The sequence below is a fragment of the Scardinius erythrophthalmus genome (assembly GCF_964197995.2).
Source record: "Scardinius erythrophthalmus genome assembly, chromosome: 1".
Taxonomy (NCBI): Eukaryota; Metazoa; Chordata; class Actinopteri; order Cypriniformes; family Leuciscidae; genus Scardinius; species Scardinius erythrophthalmus.
Genome location: NC_138221.1, coordinates 31033078 through 31054450, shown reverse-complemented (window position 1 = coordinate 31054450; position 21373 = coordinate 31033078). Strand labels below are relative to the sequence as shown.

The window sequence follows — 21373 nt, the reverse complement described above, 5'->3', positions numbered from 1 at the left end:
ATGATCGGAAGGTCGGGGAGGTGCTTATAACGTGCTCGGCTCGGCTCGTAATTCCTCTCACACGCTGCGAGCCGCGACCATGCGAGCATCACCGATTCCACTCGATTTCTCCCGAGTGAAAAAAATCATCTGCGAGCTCGTAAAAACAGCAAAAATCGCACCGTGTACGCCCGCCTTAAGAGGAACGCGGCCGCGGGAGATTGAACCAACACTGAAAATTTGGAGAAAGTTCTTATAACAAAAGTCTGTTAGCTTGATAAAAGTTAATAATCTCAGTCATAATTTAAGTGAAGTGTAGGACTAAATCTTAAAGGGATGGTTCGGAGTAAAATCAACATAGGGTCCTTTGCACCATGACCTCGAGCCAAACACCCCCCGCCCCAAAAGAGGCCTTTTTTTTCCCTTGGTCAAACATTAATAAAGTTAGAGCTAGTTTAGAGATATCAGCCGGATGGCTTAGTGCAGGCGCTAACGGAACCTAGGCTGTATCTCGTAAACTACCCCACTAATAATGCCCAGAATGGTACCAAACGTATACAGTATTACAAATAGGTTATGTACTCATAAAACGAGGCATTGGACAGTTTGTAAGTACATCAGGAGTTTATTTAAATACCACTTGCCTGATGGCTAATGCTACCGCTAACCTGCACGTCGAGGTCACCTCAGTGATTAGGGAAAAGCATGTAAAAGTCCTGGCAAAGCAAAAGTAATGGAGATTTAAATTTACAGTAAATAAAATATACTGCACTATATATTTTTTATATAAAATATATATTTTACAAAATATTTTTTACTATACAATTACTATAAAATCAAAGCCATATATCTAACCAAGTTGTGTTCCAAATTTGAAGTTGATATCACAAAAATTTAAGTTCTTTTAAGTTGAAGATTTTGTTTAGGCGTATTACCAAAAATAGACACCTGGTGACATACATTCAATTAAATTTAACCCTCTGGGGTCCTTCGGGTCCAAATGGAAGAAACCTGAAGACCTTAATTGGTTGCTTCAGGTGTGTTTGATTAGGGTTGGAGATGAACTGGTTTTAGTAAGGTGTTTTATCACATATTTCGTTGTCTAAAATATACACAGAGATAGCCGGAGTAGCTGAGTGACTCGCGCTGCGTCTGAAGGTGGGCGGGGTTAGGATTTCCCAAGATTTTCCATATGATGAAAGTGTCCAATCATAAGAGGGTCAGTGCCCTCCTTGGTTTCCACCCCCAAATTGTCAAAAGTCATGTAGACTCGAGCGAGCAGAAATCAGCTGAGCGAGCAGAAATCCACTGCGCGAGCAAAACAGCACTCCGCGAGCAGAAGCCCGCTGCGCGCGAGCAGGATTCCACTGTACAAGCAGAGTTAACCTATGAGAGTATGCCAGGCGCTCGCTCGCAGCTACTTGTACACCTCTCGGTTGTTGAATTTGTGCGCGAGTACTTTTATCATGCCAGCTGAAGGTTCATTTTTGCGCGTGTGAAATAACATAATGTGCTCGTGAGCATGTCTTACACGCTCATGACATTTGACTAAAAAGTAACGCCATATACAACGGGTTACATGGTTTTGTTACTTTTGGTTTGTGTTATTTATTTTTGTTTATTGTTAAAAAACAAGAAAACACATAATTTCCTGTGTTAAAATGAAAATCTGAAATATTTAATGGCATACTTCAATAAATAAAGATCATTCAATATACAAAATATTGTATTTTTTTTTATTTTACAGTATCAGGAGCGTCTGATCGCACACAGCTTGTGTGGGGACGGATTCAACGTGACTCCGACTATTCCTTTGAGATCCAGATCATCTCCAGACACTCCAGGTGGAGTTGTGAAGCGGTAGCTCTGAAGGAGGGAAGTGTAGAACAGGAAGAGCTCCATCCTGGCCAAACTCTCTCCCAAACAAACCCTTCGGCCTGAGAGAGAGAGAGTGCGAGAGAGAGACAAACTGTTTTAAATTACAAATCAAATGTTTATTTCTTCAAAACACTGGGTGTTTAGAGTTGAGCGTATACCTGAAGAAAAGGGCATGAAAGCATCTCTCTTGACAAGCTGGCCCTTCTCATCTAGGAAGTGTTCTGGGTAAAAGCTGTTCGGTTTCTCCCATTCGCTCGGATCCTTCAAAACAGACGTCAGCAGAGGAATGACAGTGGTACCCTACAAAATGGAGAAAAGACAATGTTCAAGATGCACATGGTATCGTTTCTAGGCCTAAATATTTATTCTTCTCACTGACCTTCTTGATGAAGTATCCATTGAAGTGAACATCACAGCTGGTCTTATGAGGGAGATTCATGGGCAGAATATTAGCCAGTCTCTGGGTTTCATGAATCACAGCATCTGTATACGGTAGGCTCCTCCTGTCGTCCACCGCTGGCTGACGTCCACCAATCACCCGGTCAATCTCCTCATGAACTCGATCTGCATTATGGCATATTTTTGTGTTTTATGAATCAAATGAATTCAGCTGATGTGATTTTTTTTTTTTTTTAAACCTTCACAAATAAACATTAGCATGGGAATATAAACTTTAAATACTGTGTTTCTACCCTGTATATGAGGGTATTTGGCCATGAGCATCAAACCCCAGCGCAGAGTAGTTCCTGTCGTGTCAGTACCAGCAGCAAACAGATTTCCCACCGTCACAAGAAGATTCTCCTGGTGAAAGTGTGTGTCCTTCTTACAGGATTGCTGACAAGTACAAATCCACAAAGCCCAAACTTATACTTTTTATAAAATACTAAGGAAAAAATATTTCAAAGTTCTTCATTGATTATAATACACTAAAAATACATTCAAAACTAAATAAATTAGAAAATTTAAACATTGAAATTCATTCAGGTGTAGTTTTCTCTTTAATATTTCTTGAGTTATAGGCATGCAAACTTCCCATTTCTGAACTTTTACCCTTGGCTTATGATACAACAAGGATTGAAAAAGATTGTACTAATAGAACTACCAATCTGTAACACCTTACAATAAGGTCTCATTAGTTAGCATTAACATTAACTAACAATGAGCAATACCTTTGTTACACTAATTATTCATCTTTTTTAATGTTAGTTAATAACAATAGAACTGTTTCTTGTTAGTTCATGTTTAGTTCATGTTAACTTGGGTCTATTAAATAATAATTAGCAGATATCTTTTCATTTTAACAAAGTGAATATGGAAAATAACATCACATACAATTAATTAAACACATACGATTAATTAAAACATACGAAGTATTTTTAATTGTTAGTTTATGTTAAATAATTTAGTTAACTAATGGTAAAAAAAATTATCTTATTGTAGTGTTCCCAAATATATTCATATTTTCATTTTAATTTAATAACTAAGTTCAATAATTTAAAAAAGATTGTAATTAGTTTTATAAACTACTATTAGTTTTATAATTTATTTTTAAATTAGTTTTTATAGACAAGCTGATGATTACTTTTTATTTTCTCCTGTATTTCTATGGAACAAGGTGATTTCTGTACCTCATCACTATGTTTGCGGATGAGAAAGGAGTCGACAAACCCTCTGCTGTCGTGTGGATTCAGAGTCTCCAGCAGTCCAGTGATCAACCTCATCATTTCTGCTCTACTTTTCAACATATTTTGTACAATAATCCTTTTGCTGTTGAGGAATGGACCCAACCACGGAAATATATTATAAAGCTGCAAGTACACACAGAGAAAAAAAATGCATGTATTAATGAGTTTAAAAAAAATGAAGTCACCAAAAACATACAGTAAAACATACTTCCATACCATTATAGAAGCTGATCCACTAACTCGAATATTTTCATTTGCCCTGTCGACCATTTTTCTGAATTGAGGGTCTGTGTATTCAAATCTGCTGCCGTACACAATAGATGAGATGATGTTTGACACAGCGTAGTTCACAGGCTGTGTTGTGTCGAAGGGTTTCCCTGTGAAGAGCAAACAAATGTCTCTCAACAGATCCTTTAAACTAAGAGCATGATTACAGAAGTCCATAAATGTGTTTCAGCTTGTACCTTCAAACTTATCAAACTCTCCTTTCAGATACTGAATTTCCTCTATGATTTTCTCTTCACTTCCTCTCTTGCCCATCCCGAAGTCCCGCAGGTTGCTGAGAGCGAAGCGTCGCATCTCTCTCCAGTTCTCTCCATTGGAAAAGAGGATTCCTGATCAACACAGAAAGAACCAACCATTCACAAGTCTAGTAATGAGAAAGTCTGGGAAATTCCCAATCAGACATTTTCTTACTATACATTTGGCTGCACTAAACTCCAATGGCAGTAAGGCAAGGCAAGTTTATTTATATAGCACATTTCATACACTATGGCAATTAAAAGTTTTTTTTACATAGCAAGGAATACAAATAAACACAAAATAAAAGCAAGGAAAATTCAAACAGTTATTCAAAAGCTTCACATAGAAAGGAATTATAATCACACTATAGCAATTCATAGAGCTTTGCATGGAAAACAGACACAAAATAAAAGCAGGGGAATTAAAACAGTTATAAAAGGAATTAAAAGAGATAAATGATACAGTTAGAAAATTTATTAGAGTAAAATGAATAAAAATATTCCCAGACTGGGAAAATATTCCCAGTAGAGCAACAATAAGCAGAATATAGCTGCAAGCAGCAATTATCAGGGCCATTCCCAAGCACAATGAACACGGTAAGTCATGTCAACATGGCTGGGAGCATCAGACCAACTGCAACAATGAGCAATTAAAGACATATTAAGACCATTTTAGGCAAAATGGCTGAAAAATCCAATCACAAAAAGTACAATCATTTAATTTAATGGTTTATCACTTTTGACCAATAGGGGGCGCTGTGACTAAATTTGTGCAGTGTGGTCAGTATAAGGTGGCAATATCACATGCAAAGTTTGTTGTCAAAGTGCCAAAGCATTGCAGAAATACATCTGTTTTGGCGTTTTGAGTAATTTTGGCATCATGCCATCAAATTTGTTGATGCTTTACACAAAAACGTTTTTTTGTCTATCGACACGAAATCCATAGCTTTTTGTTGGCACAATCTGAAAATGATATGACTAGAATGTGGAGGAAATCAGACAAAAGGTCTAAGAAGAGTTTGAAAAAGTAGGTTTTGAAAAAAAAAAAATCAAAATGGCAGACAGGAAGTTTGGCCAAATACGACAAAATATATAAAATATATTTTGTTTCTAGCCCTTATTTTTCAAATGTTATTACAGTTTTTTACGATTGCTATGACAGATTTTTCAACATTTTAACAATTTTCCAAAACTCTTAATCACAGTTAACACTACATCCAATGTAAGCTATACTATTAACACATTTCTTGTTGCTTTAACACAAAATACATACAATTAACACAAATTTAAAATGCTTGAACTTCTTTTACACACAAGCTCAAACAAGAACAAAACAATGGATTTTTACTGCCAAATTTACCAATGCTTTAACACTGTATGTCAGAACAGATAACACCATGTTCTAAACCTAACCTTACAGGCTAAAGTCAAGGTAAACAGGGGCCGGTTGCACCAGCCAGGGCTGGACTGGTAATCTGGCATACCGGGCAAATGCCCGGTGGGCCGACGTGCTTTTGGGCCGATACATCTCATACTTTTTTTTTTTTTTTTAACGGCCCATAAAACTCGTACATCGGCGGCCCATTCGTTTTGTTTTGTTTAATTGACGGCGCTGGGTTAGTGCCGGTGTAATGCATTGGTCAAAAAAAAGTAAGCGTTAGTTTTTTTTCCACTGACAGACCAGCCCATGAAACACGTAGATCAGCGGCCCATTGGTTGTTTTCTTGATTGACACTGGGCTGGCCCAATCACATCTTTAAACACCTCCCCCTTTGGGCTTTGAGTGCGCGTGCAGTGTCAAGTGTGTATCTGTCAAAATAGTCTGAGAGATGGAGAAGAAACGCAAGGAATGTGCAGAGAAATAGCGTGAAAAATAGATACAGGCCCTTCAAGCAGACGCTGTAAAATGTGTCAAGATATATATGTTCCCTTACGAGAACGTTCTCTCGTACTGCGTTGCAAACGCTATGGGAAAACTCCTTTTCTCGAGAATATTGAAGCCTTTATTTTAAAACGCATTTGCTACAGCACAGGCGAGAGCATCAGACCCACGTGAGTGAGCTGATAGGCTGTGCTGTGGGCAACTGCACGAACCAATGGCGGATAGACAGAAGCGCGCGAGCCAATCAGGGCGCTTGGCGCTCTGTCACTGTCAAGCGCGCGAAACTACACGTGACCATAACATATAAATACAGATAGAATCCGCCATTTGACAGATTTAATCTCCTTCAGCTCGACTCACCTCGTCGCTGATTTTCTCCGGTCGTAAGAAGCCCTCGTCGTGGAAAAGCCGTCCAGCGGAACAGCTTCGCATCCCGGCATCTCGCCAGCTGAGCGTTTCCCTGTGGCATCCGACGAAAAATTATATCCTTTTCATTGCATATTTATCTAAAAGAGCAAACCGCTGTTTTCACAGCGCGGCATAATGCCTCTCTCCATCTGTGAGAGCTGCGGGGTCTCCCTGCATGCATCCGACGGACACACCCAGTGTGCGGCCTGCCTCGGCCCTGAGCACGCCGAGGCAGCGCTCATGAAAGGCGGCTGCCAATTCTGCGACGGGATGCCTGTCTCCGTTCTCCGTTCAAGGCTGTCTTCGACGGTGACCGATTCCGCCCACCTTCCGTCTTCGGCGCCCCACGAGCCCCGTAGGAAGAAGCGGCGCGATCAGAGGCGTCCTGAGCGCGGTGAGTTTAGCGAGTGCACGCCGGGCCTTTCTCCTCGTGCCTCGCCCACGCCTTCTTCGCCTGTCCTGTTCTCTCGGAGCGAGCAGCGCCCCTCGTCTGAAGCGGCTGGACTCGTCTCTTTCGGCGCATCTCCGGATGACGTCGATGACGCACTTTCTATGGCGGCATCTGAGAGCGAGGATTGGTCGGGCTCCGCGGACCCCGCCCCCCCCTCTCAGCTAGAGTTTTCTGATACTCGAGCGAGCATTGACGCCGAACTTCTCCGTGTCATGTCTCGCGCTGTTGACGAGTTGGGACTCGATTGGCTTTCTCCAGCTGAGCCCGCCAGAAGCCGCCTCGATGAATGGTACCTGCCGGGGCGCCAGCTGGCCCCTCGTCAGCGCGCCGCTCCATTTATGCCTGAGGTTCACGAAGAGCTCACAAAATGCTGGCGCGCGCCCTTTTCAGCGCGAACGCGCTCATCTGCCTCTTCTACGCTCTCCACTGTTGACGGCGCTGAAGAGAAAGGATATGTGTCTCTCCCCCCACTGGAGGAAGTGGTCGCTGCACACTTATGCCCCCCCACTGCAGGTAGTTGGAGGTCTAAGACGGTGCACCCTTCTAAGCCGTGCAGAACTACTTCGGCCATTGCCAGCCGCGCATACGCTGCCGCCGGTCAAGCCGCCTCTGCACTTCACGCCATGGCGACGCTTCAAGCCTTCCAGGCCAAACTTCTCCGTTCCATGGATGAGTCAGGCCCGGACGCAGACACATTTAAAGACCTCAGGAGTGCCACGGATCTGGCACTGAGGGCCACGAAGACCACCGCTCAAGCCCTGGGCCGCAATATGGCCAGCCTAGTGGTAATGGAGCGCCACCTCTGGCTAAACTTAACCGAGATCAGGGACGCGGATAAATCTGCCTTCCTCGACTCGCCCGTCACAGCCTCAGGTCTCTTCGGCCCATCTGTCAGCGGCTTCGCCGATCGCTTCACGGAAGCTCAGAAGGCTTCCAGCGCCATGAGACACTTTCTACCAAAGCGCTCCAGCTCAGTCCAACGGCGCCCCAAGAGCACGCCGCGACCTGAGAAAGTGGTGTCCCAGGTCCTCCAGCCCCGCCCAGCGGCTGAGACCAGTAAGCACATGAAGCCAGCGAAACGGTTCCCGTTCCCTAAGCGCCAGGGCCCGCGGCCGAAGCTGACGCTCGATCACGAGCCCAAGAAGCCGTCCTAACCGGCACAAAGAGGGGTCACTGTCCCGCTGCGACCAGACCAGCCCCAAAAATCGCTCGACTACTGCTCACGGCTCCCTCTTCAGTTCAGGCGGCTGCAGCAGTTCTAAATGCAGTTCATGGGCCCGTCACATGTCACGCACCCCTGCAAACAAACGCTGTTTTAACAGCGACCCACACAAAGCACAAATCAAGCATAATTTCTCACATGCATACATGTCAGTCCGAGCCCCCCACTCTGGGTGTTCCAGATATGATAATGCCTCTAGCTCTGCGGGCTCTAGCTTGGCAAGCTATCCCCGGAGTTTCAGTATGGGTGATGAACATCATAAAGCATGGTTACTCGCTTCAGTTCGCCCGCAGACCACCGCGTTTTCGCGCGGTTATACAAACCACGGTAAGGGGCACATTGAGTCATGTCCTCCGCACCGAAGTGTTAAGTCTGCTGGCGAAAGGGGCCATCGAGAAGATCCCCCTTCTCTGAGCGAGTCAGGTTTTTACAGCCGATACTTTCTTGTTCCAAAGAAAGACGGCGGCCTGAGACCCATTTTAGATCTCAGACATCTGAACAAGGCTCTCATGTCACGGCCGTTCAGAATGCTCACGACCAGACATATCCTGACGCAGATTCGCCCAGGCGACTGGTTTTTCTCAGTAGATCTGAAAGACGCTTACTTTCACATTCAAGTGAACCCCCACCACAGGCCATTCTTGAGATTCGCCTTCGAGGGGCAGACATACCAGTACACAGTTCTTCCATTTGGACTGGCACTAGCGCCTCGTACATTCACGAAGTGCATGGATGCAGCTCTCTCCCCCCTGAGACAGCGGGGAATGCGCATCCTAAACTACCTCGACGACTGGCTCATACTGACCCAGTCAGAGGCGGAGTCACATACTCACAAAGCCTGGCTCCTCAGCCATCTAGAATGTCTAGGGCTCAGGGTCAATGTTGCAAAGAGTGTTCTGTTGCCCAGCCAACGTATCACGTTCCTGGGAACAGTTCTCGACTCCGTACTTATGAGAGCATGGCCCACACCGGCCCGTGCTCTAACGATTCAGCAGCTCACGGCATCGTTCATAGAGGGCTCTCTTGTACCCCTCAGAACGTTTCAGAGGATCCTTGGCCTGATGGCCTCTGCATCATCAGTACTCCAACTAGGCCTACTGCGTATGCGTCCTCTTCAGCTGTGGCTGGCTCCTCTGGTGCCACCCCACGCCTGGCATTCAGGCCACTTGATTATCAAGGTGGACCAGCGCTGTGTTCAAGCCCTGGCCCCTTGGAAAAACGCCAGCTGGTACCAGCAGGGCGTAAGCATGGGGGTAGTTTTAGAGAGGAGGATGATTTCAACAGACGCCTCCAACTCCGGTTGGGGAGCTCTGTACGAGGGCAGGCCTGCCTCCGGCCTCTGGTCGAGCTCGGAGAAACGCCTACACATAAACTGCCTCGAAATGAGAGCAGTTTTTCTAGCCCTAAAAACATTCCTCCCATACCTGGCGGGACACCACGTGTTGGTACGGACGGACAACATGTCGGTGGTCTCTTACATAAATCGCCAGGGCGGCCTCAGGTCCCGCAACCTGTTTGCCATAGCCTCACAGCTCTTGCTATGGGCTCACACCAATCTGCGCTCGCTCAGGGCAGCTCACGTGCCAGGCACGTTGAATACAGGAGCAGACATGCTCTCTCGGGGCAGAGTTCCCCCAGAGGAATGGTCTCTCCACCCTCAGACAGTTCTCCTACTCTGGGAGGTCTTCGGGAAGGCAGAAGTAGATCTTTTCACCTCAGAAGACAACTGTCAATGCCCAATCTTTTTCTCAAAGAGCAGGGATGCGTTGGCCCACGACTGGCCCAACCTTCCTCTCTATGCGTTCCCCCCGGTCTCGATGCTCCCTCAGGTCATCGAACGGATCAGGAACACGAAAAGCGCAGTGCTATTAGTAGCTCCTCTCTGGCGGACCCAGGTTTGGTTCCCAGAGTTGATGCAGCTGTCTGTAGCAGACCCGTGGCCAATCCCAGTGAGGCGCGACCTCCTGACTCAGGCCAACAGGACAATCTGGCATCCCCGTCCCGACTTATGGGCCCTACATGTATGGCCACTCAACGGGTACCCCAGAACCTCCCAGAGGGCGTCCTGAATACTATAAAGGAAGCTAGAGCTCCGTCTACCAGACGCCTCTATCTCAGTAAATGGTCAGTGTTTTCCAGCTGGTGTTTAGCTCGAGACCTCGACCCATACACTTGTGAAGTACCAAGAGTACTGTCTTTTCTACAGGAGATGTTGGACGCGGGTCGCTCCCCCTCCACTCTCAAAGTGTACGTGGCAGCCATTGCTGCTTTTCACGTATTGGAAGCCGGGGCCTCCTTAGGAAAAAGCGACCTTATAGTTCGCTTCCTCAGGGGCGCCAGGAGGCTTAACCCGCCTCGGCCACCGTCTGTTCCGGCCTGGGACCTCTCCTGACGGGCTCTTAAGGGACCTCCCTTTGAACCACTTCAGTCAGCTGATCCTAAGTCTCTCTCTCTGAAAACCGCCCTGCTTCTAGCACTGGCGTCAGTAAAGAGAATAGGGGATTTACAGGCGCTGTCTACCAGCGCTTCCTGTCTGGAGTTTGGTCCTAATGACTCCAAGGTCATTCTTAGGCCAAGACATGGATATGTTCCTAAGGTGCTCTCAACTCCGTTCAGAGCCCAGGTTATTTCTCTGTCAGCTCTCCCCTCCTCCGAGGAGGATAGCGATTCTCTCATGCTTTGCCCAGTCAGAGCTTTGAGAATTTATCTGGAGCGTTCGGCCTCTTTCAGACAGTCTGAACAGCTCTTTGTGTGTTTCGGGGGCCGATCCAAGGGCCTCCCGGTCACTAAAACCACACTGTCCAGATGGATAGTTGACGCCATTGCCCTGGCTTACACCTCACTGGGCCTCTCTTGTCCCATAGGTGTTAGAGCTCATTCCACGAGAGGTGTTGCCTCTTCGTGGGCTTGGTCAAGTGGTATTCCCATTGAAGACATTTGTGCGGCGGCCGGCTGGTCCGCTCCGTCCACATTTGTGAGATTCTATAAGCTGGATGTCCCTGCTCTGCAGACATGCGTTCTTTCTGTCTAAACTCTGGCTCTGTGGATCCAGACTAGTTTTGAACCATGGTCACTTGGGTATTCCCATCTATAGCATATGTGCGGCGGCCGGATATCCGCTCCGTCCACATTGTTGAATTATAGCTTTAATGCCCTTGCTTGTAGCTACAGTTCTTCTGTCTAGACACTGGCTCTGTGACCCAGTCTAGTTGATATTGAACACACGGTTTTCACTTTGTGGGCTAAGTGACTGGCTCTGGCCAGATCCGATGAATTATAACTTTAATGTCCCTGCTTTGCAGTTACAGTCTTTTCAGTCTAGACTCTGGCTCTGCTGACCCAGACTAGTTTGATATTAAACACACGGCTATCACCTTGTGGGTTAAATGACTGGCTCTGGCCAGTCTTTATTACGGATAATTGATGGGCCCGATGTTCGGTCTCTTTTTATCCTGGCTATTCTGTACTTCCCGGAACTCTGGTGAGTCAGAGCGGCCAAAAGATTAATAGCACGGCGTTTTAAATGGAAACGTTCCCATAGCGTTTGCAACGCAGTACGAGAGAACGTTCTCGTAAGGGAACGTACTGGTTACTTTCGTAACCTCGGTTCCCTTAGAGATAAGGGAACGAGTACTGCGTTGCCTTGCCGTGCTTTTTTTCTTATGGCAGGTTTGTCGCTTCAGTCGATTATACCTGTCAAATGGCGGATTCTATCTGTATTTATATGTTATGGTCACGTGTAGTTTCGCGCGCTTGACAGTGACAGAGCGCCAAGCGCCCTGATTGGCTCGCGCGCTTCTGTCTATCCGCCATTGGTTCGTGCAGTTGCCCACAGCACAGCCTATCAGCTCACTCACGTGGGTCTGATGCTCTCGCCTGTGCTGTAGCAAATGCGTTTTAAAATAAAGGCTTCAATATTCTCGAGAAAAGGAGTTTTCCCATAGCGTTTGCAACGCAGTACTCGTTCCCTTATCTCTAAGGGAACCGAGGTTACGAAAGTAACCAGTACGTTTTCTGCAGCAGCAGGACCTTCATCAGCTCCAGTGGCTGATGATGAGGATAGTGAGGAGGATAAGGACAGATATGAGAAAGTGTAGAGTCCGCGGTAAGCAGAACTACTTTCAAAACACTTTGGCTATGAGTGTAGGAACCCATAACCCAGTTACAGATTATTTCCACATCTGCATAGTTGACGATTACAGAAATTGACTAGAAGTTTAATGAGATGTGTTTTTATCCATGTTTTCCGCCAAAATAAAAGCTTGATGCAGTTTCCGTCAAAATAAAAGATCATGTGCTCATCTCTTTCAAGTATAGAAATTAGTACAAAACTAATTATGAAAGTTTTCTTTATTTTTCAGTGCATTTGTTTTACAATATATGGCTATTAGGCTACTATCATGAGATTAATATTATAACTATTGTTATGTAGTAGTGTAATATAGACAGACACTGTTGCTAAAAGAGGTTTGATTTTTTCTTTGTTATATTTGCACACTGAATATGGGTTGGAGCTTTTAATTTTGAACCCTCAAACTGCACCAGATTGATGAATTTAACATTAAAATGCACAAAATTTTCTTAGGGGGACCATGCCCCCAAACCCCCCTAGAAGGACTGAGGTCCACCCACCACAGTTTTACCAAAGTTCCTGTGAGAAACACTTTGGCTATGAGTGTAGGAACCCATAACCCAGTTACAGATTATTTCCACATCTGCATAGTTGACGATTACAGAAATTTACTAGAAGTTTAATGAGATGTGTTTTTATCCATGTTTTCCGCCAAAATAAAAGCTTGATGCAGTTTCCGTCAAAATAAAAGATCATGTGCTCATCTCTTTCAAGTATAGAAATTAGTACAAAACTAATTATGAAAGTTTTCTTTATTTTTCAGTGCATTTGTTTTACAATATATGGCTATTAGGCTACTATCATGAGATTAATATTATAACTATTGTTATGTAGTAGTGTAATATAGACAGACACTGTTGCTAAAAGAGGTTTGATTTTTTCTTTGTTATATTTGCACACTGAATATGGGTTGGAGCTTTTAATTTTGAACCCTCAAACTGCACCAGATTGATGAATTTAACATTAAAATGCACAATTTTCTTAGGGGGACCATGCCCCCAAACCCCCCTAGAAGGACTGAGGTCCACCCACCACAGTTTTACCAAAGTTCCTGTGAGAAACACTGGTATTGCTATGCCAATGCAGCTTATAGCTTGTTTTTTATTTATAGTTCAATTGTATTAATAAATTACAATTTTGTACTTATTTCATCTGTTAACTCACTCGTTTATACTCACTCATTACATATTAGTGGTTTTAATGAATAGGAGTTGAACAAAAATGTCACCGGTGCAGGCCGGGGCGGACTCGGATGACCAGCCGCCCCTGACTCCAGACACCACCGTGAGGAGCCGACACCACAGGCACGCAACAGACGGACAAAGGAGGAGGCAAGTAATGGAGTTCAAAAGTAACAATCTTTATTGAATAGTAATCAACTTGAGGAAAGAATGAGCAACTCCTGTCTTCTCGGGCTATTGGACCGGAGTAGCCGCTGAAACGATTCTCCACTGTCTTCGGGTCACAACGGAGCGATAGTGGCTAGGGAGGCTTACTCCACGGCGTTGCTGCACATCTGCAGGACTCAAACAGTAAGTAACAGGTAATGTATGCTTCTCAGTATCAGATACGTCGTCGGGCACAATGGTAGGACAGTGACTCTAAAAGCTTACTTCACAGCGTTGCTGGACATCTGCAGGACACAGACGTTAAGTAACAGGTAATGTATTCTTCTCAGTATCAGATACGTCGTCGGGCACAATGGTGGGACAGTGACTCTAAAAGCTTACTTCACAGCGTTGCTGCACATCTGCAGGACTCAGACGGTAGGTAACAGGTAAGATTTCTTCTCTTAACAGCAGCTTCTCTTATCAGGACGTGAGAGGGAAATTGTGACTTTAAAACTCACTTCACAGCGTTGCTGCACATCTGCAGGACTCAGACGGTAGGTGACAGGTAAGGTTCCTTCTCTTAACAGCAGATTCTCTTATCAGGGCATAAAAGGGAAATTGTGACTTTAAAACTCACTTCACAGCGTTGCTGCACATCTGCAGGACTTAGACGGTAGGTAACAGGTAAGATTTCTTCTCTTAACAGCAGCGTCTCTTATCAGAACATGAAGGGGAAATCGTGACTTTAAAACTCACTTCACAGCGTTGCTGCAGTCTTCAGGATTCTTCCCTCAGCATCAAACACTTTCATCAGACATTAGCGAGAGACTCAATAGGCAGCTTTACCAGCGATGTTGTACATCTTCAGAGCTCCATCAGTAAGTATAACGGTTTAGACTTTTCCACAGCCATACGGTTCTTCACGAGACTTGTAATTTCAGAGAGAGAGAGGGTTTAACAGGAGCCTTCAATAAGGGATTACTTCACAACAATACTCAGTGGAAGAGAGGATAATACAAAGCATTACTTCACCAGTTCAGTTGTATCGTTCTGGAATTTGGATGGGGACAAGTAGATCATTTCACAAGAATGAAAACAGGCGTTGGGAGACTCTTCTCAGCATAGCACACAGCACTCGTGTTCACTACAAATCCACAGCATTAATTCAGCGTGCATCGGGTAAGGCAAACTGCAAATCACTCACACAGTAGGGCTGATCAGAGACCTCGCTTCATCCATGCATTTCAACGGGAATATTCAACTCTCAATTCCTCTCCAGCATATCTGAAACAGATGTCCTCCTCAATAGTAAATCTCACATTCACAGTCTTCTCTTCAAGCTTTACATTTGATTCAACGATGTAATTAATTCACTTATCTTTCTCTCTTCCTCTTCCAGCGCAGATCCAAGCAGCAGTTCAATCCAGTAGTATTCCACAAGCAGTTCTAAACGACAGACTCCAATGGCAGTTCTTCTTCTTACACAAATTTCCAGGATCACAGCATCCAATGTAAGCACTCAAACAGGAGATCTTCTACCCCAAAACACAACGACAGAGACCCAGCCAAACAACTGATCAACTGAACACCGATTGACTTTTACCAGTTCCAACCTTCACACCAACTCGACTCTGAATGGCTCTTTTATCCTCCTCTTGTGAAGCGGGAAGCCTGTGCAAACACCGCTCCTCTCTCCTTCACACCTGTCGTGCATCGGCGGTAATTAGTTTGGACAATATCTCCGCTACACCCGGAACCGGAGTGAGGCGTTACACCAAAATAATTCCCCTCGGGGAACATGGAAAGAAAACAAAGGTTCCGCTGTTCCCAGCATTTTGTCACCCGTGACAAAAACGTATTCAAAGGCGTGCAAAGATGGGTGGTGTTTATGATCATATGTAGTGGGCCAGTCTGGGCCAAAATGCCAGGGCCGATTTTCTGTCCCAGCCCAGCCCTGGCACCAGCTGTGCGTAAGTTATAACTTAGCCTAGTTTTGACGTAAATTGACACTAAGTTACGACTTACGCACTTCTAAATATTTTTGCGTTGCACCATTAAACTTAGTTGAAGCGTAACTCTACGTATAAACTAAATATTTACGGCAGCCTCTGATCAGGAGTAATGGATGGAATAAAATATCAGACAGATTGAACTACATCAATAAGCTCTTCTTTTACCTGACAGACTTAAATTCTTTAGACATATATGATTATGCTGACATTTACACTCGCTTACATTTTAAGAGAGAGAACATTATGTGAAAAGATTACTTTGTTAGCGGCTATCTTTAACACGAACCTGTCCTAAACAGCGTGCCGTTGTGTACATCGGTCCATGTTGTGCATGTCAAATACCAGTCATCATCAATAAACGTAATTTCTCAAATACAGTTTCTGAATGTTATTTACAAAAACACTTATGCTATTATTCATGATCAAGTATCATATTTAATAGAAACTTATTTTTACCGTTAGTAACGTGAGGCAAAAGAATGAAGGATAAACTGAAATTCACAGCATTTCAACACATCTGCTCACTTATTTGAAGGCTGCTATTGGATCATCGAGGCTTAACATCATATTATGCGACTACAAATTACTTTATGGAGAGCTTACGACCTACTAGCTACGTTCTGCCTTACGAACAAATGGTGCAACGGAATAAAGTTCAGAGTTAGTTACAAACTAGCTAGTAGTTACTAAGCCTCTAGTGTGGACTTTACGTTCCAATTTAAGAAAGAACTTACGAACGGCTGGTGCAACCCTACCCAGCTGCTTATATTGTGAATTGAAACACAAATATATCCCCTCCCCTGTATTTTATTCCATTGCTACTGAGAAACAGCTGATTGAAGTTATGCAAATATGGGACAATGTGGTATTCTGCCATTCCTGTGCAGTGACAGCCTGGTTTGACGCCCATCAGAGGATGATGTCCATTTTCCTTGCCCCTTACTTCCCTTTCCTCAACCCCACTGAGGAGTTTTCTCAGCCTGGAGATGAAAGGTTTTTGACCATAGTCCACAGGACCAAATGTCCCTCCTGTATGCAAAAGATGCTGCATACCAAGACATCACAGCTGAACACTACCAGGATAAGGCAAGCCAAAAGATTCTTCCAAAGATGCCTTGCCAGGGAAGATATCAGGTCTGATGTGGATGAGAACTTGGACAAATGCAGAAGACCGGGCAGATTAGAAGATGGCTTTTTCTGTTTGTATATTTTGTATTTTCATATACAGTAATACTGTAAATGGCAGCTATGTTGCATATTTTTGTTATCTTCACTATCTGTCCTGTTGCAAATAAAGCCGTTACTGCAGCAATTCTGTCTCCGTCTTCTTTTTTCATAAACCATACATTCTATAAAGCTACTCTAAGAAGGGTCATTTATTTTGTTGTATTGAATTTCTGATGCAAAAAAAAAACAAAAAAATGCATGCATTTAAATTACAAACAAAACAAAAATGTAGAGAGACTTCAAAAGAAACTGCGGTGCAAAACACAATCTGATCAATGCAATATACTGTCTGTTGTATAAGGGCAGACCTGACACATATAAAATAATGCAGTTTCTGTAATTCCATCTGATGTTAGTGTTTTTATGACATTGTGCTGTGATTGACTAAATGTTCCTGTTGGAAAAGAACGTGTTAATGTTTTGGTAGACATAGTGCATTGTGTTAGTGTATTATTGTGTTTTGAAAATTAGTGTTGGAGTTTAGTTTACAATGTGTGATTTTGAGCATGAAATTAACTGTTTTGCCAATTGTGTGTTGTAGTTGTGTTGGTGTGTTAAGAATTTAGGAAAATTGTTAAAAGTATTGTAAAAATTGTCATAGTGATCGTAAAAAACTGTAACATAAACATGAGTGCAAATTTGGACAGTTGGTGGCGCTAGAGGGATTGAGTTTGAGACACCAAACTTGCTATGATGACAGTTCAGACTGTCCTCTATTTGTGTGCCAAATTTCATAACTTTCCCAAAGCAGGTCTATGTGGTGCCATAGATTTCCAGAGCATAAGAATAATAAGAAGAAGACAATGATCACCTTTGGTGCTTGGCCTCTAAAAACTAACCAACACAATGAGATGCCAGCACAGCTTTCATTTATGCTACATATAACAAAAATATTTACTAATCTGGGCAAATTAGCATGAGAGCGCATGTCCAAAAAAGCACAGATGGGAGTGGAAAGTTCTGCATGTGATCTACTGATGACGCACACATTGAAGAATACATACACAGCCGGATCATTTCCATAATGACCAACACAATCTACCAAGAACAGCACAAATGGTTTAAGACATGCTTTTTTTGGTTGGTAAATAATGGCGGAAATACCAGTAAATTGACCAGTTCAAACCATATAAATCATCTTGCATGAATCATTTAAATACTCTCCTCTCATAAATTTTGTGTCTGAAAGAGATACTCCTACAAATGGATATGCAAAAAGGTCAGCTGCAAAAATAACTGTGCTCACGCATTTTCAGTGCTAATTTTTCACTGTGTGTCTTTAGTTAATCCTGAGAGTAGCTTTTTAATGCCAAAAAAGAGTTTGCGCTGCCGCAGGCTGTAAGCAAATCTGACCCTTGGATGGTAAATTAAGAACTGATTTAAATGCAAACACAGCATTCAGTTATTCTTACCATGATCATCGTTAACTATCCTGAAAGATGGCGTAATATCTCGCTCCCCAAACTCTTCTGCGTAGTTCACAAGAGCTTCTTTAACAGTTTTGTGTCCAGCTAGTACCACAACTTTTTTAGGACCCAAAAACACTTGGAAAACATTCCCGTAGGTTCTGGACAGCTGGAGGACACAAAGAAAGACATTTGTTAAATGTTATTATTGTTGAAATGTGTCTGTGTCAAGTTCTCACCTCACAAAGGGTGTCAAAGGGTCTCTCGAGGTCAAGGGTCAGCAGGTTCCCCAGCAACGGCAGAGGTTTGGGTCCCGGTGGCTCTTTCCCCTCTTTCTGAGATCTGGATCCAGAGGAAAGCAAATACAAAACCAGAAGCAACAGCAAAGCACCCAGTAATGTACCTGTGCTGAGAAACTGCAGAAGTGCCTCGATTACAGCCATTTTCTCTCTCAGCTTCTGAACTGATGCACTCGCAGATTTATAGCCGATATGTAAGGGAGGGACCTTGTGTGATCCAAAACAAACTGTAAAACTCCAAGAGAATATAGGGTTTATGTGGTTGGATCAGCATGTAGGTGAATCATTAATCTTCTTTAGCTTACAGTTTTTCTCGATTGTTTACACACTGAAAGCATGCCTCATATTCTCAGAACTCTACACACAAATCCAAAAACACACACACAATGGGCAAAACCCCTCAATGCTCCTGCAAAATGAAACTTTACATTCAAAACAATGTTATTTCTTCTCAAAATGGTATTTTGTTTTCAAATGACACACACAAACCATCATATGAATAGACATTTATAAGAACCAGTTGAACACTGATGTGCTCAGTGTAAAACACTACGATGAATGCAAAACACTTCTTCTCCATTCATCATAATGACTTAGGCTTTTTTTTGTTCAGTGTTACACTTACTACAGACAGTACATACATAAGTGTGTTGTAAAATATTTGAGAATATTGTTTTTATACTCAGAACACACAAATACACGGTAACAAATATTTTATTTTTCCCACAAAAAGAATGTACACAGTGTACATCCAAACCAACACAAAGTTGGACATACAGTGGTCTACATACAAAACAACAGAAGAATTTACTGTATACAGTTACAGTAAAAAATAAAAAAAATCCAATGTTGGCACCCATTGCTCCATTGCAGAGCTCACCTGTTGCCCTTTTATGCTAAAGCTGTGATTGCTAATTGTGAAACTGTGTGACGGGTGTTTGCCCATGTGATGAGTCAGTGTGCATATTTGAATGGCAGTGTGTTCCTTGTGAAAACAAGAGATTTTCTGCATGAAAATTGTGCCAAAAGCAGAGAATTGTGTGTAGTGTGTTTTAGAATTGCAATTTGAATGTAAAGCAGGAATTGTGCTTGTAGTTTAGCAGAATTGGCTCAGGGGGTTGGTGAATGAGTTACATGTTGTGGTCAATGTGTCTCAAGTACCAGAAAATGTGTGCAAACAATTGAGAAAAACTGTAAAACAACACAGGAACATTATTCAAGCAATAAAGCCTTAAAAGCAAAATATTTGGTTTAACACAATCTGTGCTCCAATATTATTTGATTTACATCACTAAAACATCTCTTCTGGTTTATATATTATGCACTTAATTTGCACAGCAAAGCAGATCTGAACTGTGACACACAGAGATACTGCAAAACTCATTAACCCTCTGGGGTCTAAGGTGTTTTATGTGCTTTTTTCAGTTGCTTATAAACATATTAATGACAAAAAATAAAAAATAAATACACACTATTTAGCACAAACAGGGCTACCATAATATGTGAGCAACAAGAATGTACATGTCTGCATTTTTGAGAGAGTAATGTTTATGCGTGGTTATTGAAAAAACTAAAAACTAAAGTTTCTGAAATAAGACCACAAAACACATACTAAATATGTGCCAATAAGACTTTTGTCTAATGGATGTCATCTCCTAGTGTTTTTTCTTCAAAATGACGTGAAAATCACCCTGCCTAATCATTCACATAACACAATACATTGATTTGAATTTTGCAAAGCACTTTCTGTTTGGAAAGGCAATAGCCTATTCGAGTGGGCGTCAACGATCATGCATATTTAGTGGTTCACACCTGAGGAGACAATGGGGCCCGCATACTTAATGAGCCATTCATTCAGGTGAGTCACTGAGCCACAAGAATGCAAGAGCAACAGTTGGAAGCATCTTAATTCTTTTTTATTTTTCCACAAATTGTGCTTGCAAATTCGCCTATAATATCCAAGGAAAACATGTCTAGTAATTGTGCAGTTCATTCTCATACTGTATTTTCAGTTTTGGAATATTTATCCTCTCCCCAAATTTGTCACTAATAAAACACAATAAAAGGCTTTAATAAAAGGCTTATATTTACCTTTTAATAGTTTGTTTACATCTACCTTGTAAATATCTTTTTTTAATTAAAAAGGTTACAATTACAACAACAATTCAAGTGTAATCTTTCTTTGTAAAAACTAAAGTATACATTTTATCATACATATTTCAAAGTTAAGGATTTGATTGATTATTTGATTATTTTTGACAAAACATACTATATTTAACATATGAGCAAAAATTGGCAAACAAAAGCTTATTTGAGGTGGCAGATATTTTACAGCAAAAATGTATAATCTATCCAAAACTAATCAACGAAATGTTGTCTTTCATATGTCTGTAACATAGGTCTTTAATTTTTATTATAAGAAATATAAATTTTAATTTGCAGTTTAATACGTTGCTTATACCAATACATTTTATTTAAACATATTTCAGTCGATTTTTACTCAGTATAGCAATACAGTTTGCTAAAACCGAAACATTAATTCACACACAGAAACGTCTGACTGTATCGTTGTTTTTATGAAATATTAGGGCATATAAATGTTAATTTGCAGTTTAATAATTTGCAGTTTAATACATTGCTTATACAAATAGCCTACATTTTATTTCAACATATTTCAGTCGATTTTTACTCATCTCAGTATAGCAATACATTTTGCTAAAACATCATCATTCATTCACACACACACACACACACACACACACACAGAAAGGCGATTTAAATTTAAACTGTCTTTTTGCGAGCTGTGGTAAACAGCGCGCCTCTCTGCGGCTGCCGTTCATTCATTAAACGCGATTAACTTGAGAAAGATAAAAAACTTACAACAGTATTCCTCTCTCAGTCAGATCCTCACCCCTCGCAATACCCGCACTCTGAGGTAGA

The 21373-nt window shown here is 42.5% G+C and overlaps 1 protein-coding gene across 3 annotated transcripts; it reads right to left on the bottom strand.

The window, feature by feature from the left end:
* Nucleotides 1–1636: 1636 nt before the first annotated feature.
* Nucleotides 1637–18666, bottom strand: LOC308698875 (cytochrome P450 2K1-like). 3 transcript variants are annotated; one of them, XM_081379300.1, is made up of 9 exons: nt 18374–18666; nt 18141–18303; nt 4007–4156; nt 3759–3919; nt 3486–3665; nt 2550–2691; nt 2237–2421; nt 2016–2157; nt 1637–1916 (listed from the first exon to the last, which is right to left on the bottom strand). In XM_081379300.1, the coding sequence occupies exons 1-9, from the start codon at nt 18575–18577 to the stop codon at nt 1729–1731; spliced, it is 1515 nt and encodes a 504-aa protein (XP_081235426.1). In that variant the 5' UTR covers nt 18578–18666; the 3' UTR covers nt 1637–1728. The 3 variants fall into 3 exon arrangements, with proteins under 3 accessions (XP_081235426.1, XP_081235428.1, XP_081235427.1); XM_081379302.1 differs by having other exon boundaries at nt 1690–1916; nt 2550–2658; nt 18374–18581; XM_081379301.1 differs by having other exon boundaries at nt 1691–1948; nt 18374–18581.
* Between the last annotated feature and the right edge of the window lie 2707 nt (nt 18667–21373).

Excerpts from the sequence above, each read along its gene's own strand:
- LOC308698875 (XM_081379300.1), bottom strand. The coding sequence starts at position 18,577 with ATGGCTGTAATCGAGGCACTTCTGCAGTTTCTCAGCACAGGTACATTA. Across the intron at positions 3,666-3,758 it reads GTGGATCAGCTTCTATAATG|CTTTATAATATATTTCCGTG; the intron begins GTATGGAAGTAT and ends GTGTACTTGCAG. Across the intron at positions 2,422-2,549 it reads CAAATACCCTCATATACAGG|ATCGAGTTCATGAGGAGATT; the intron begins GTAGAAACACAG and ends GCCATAATGCAG.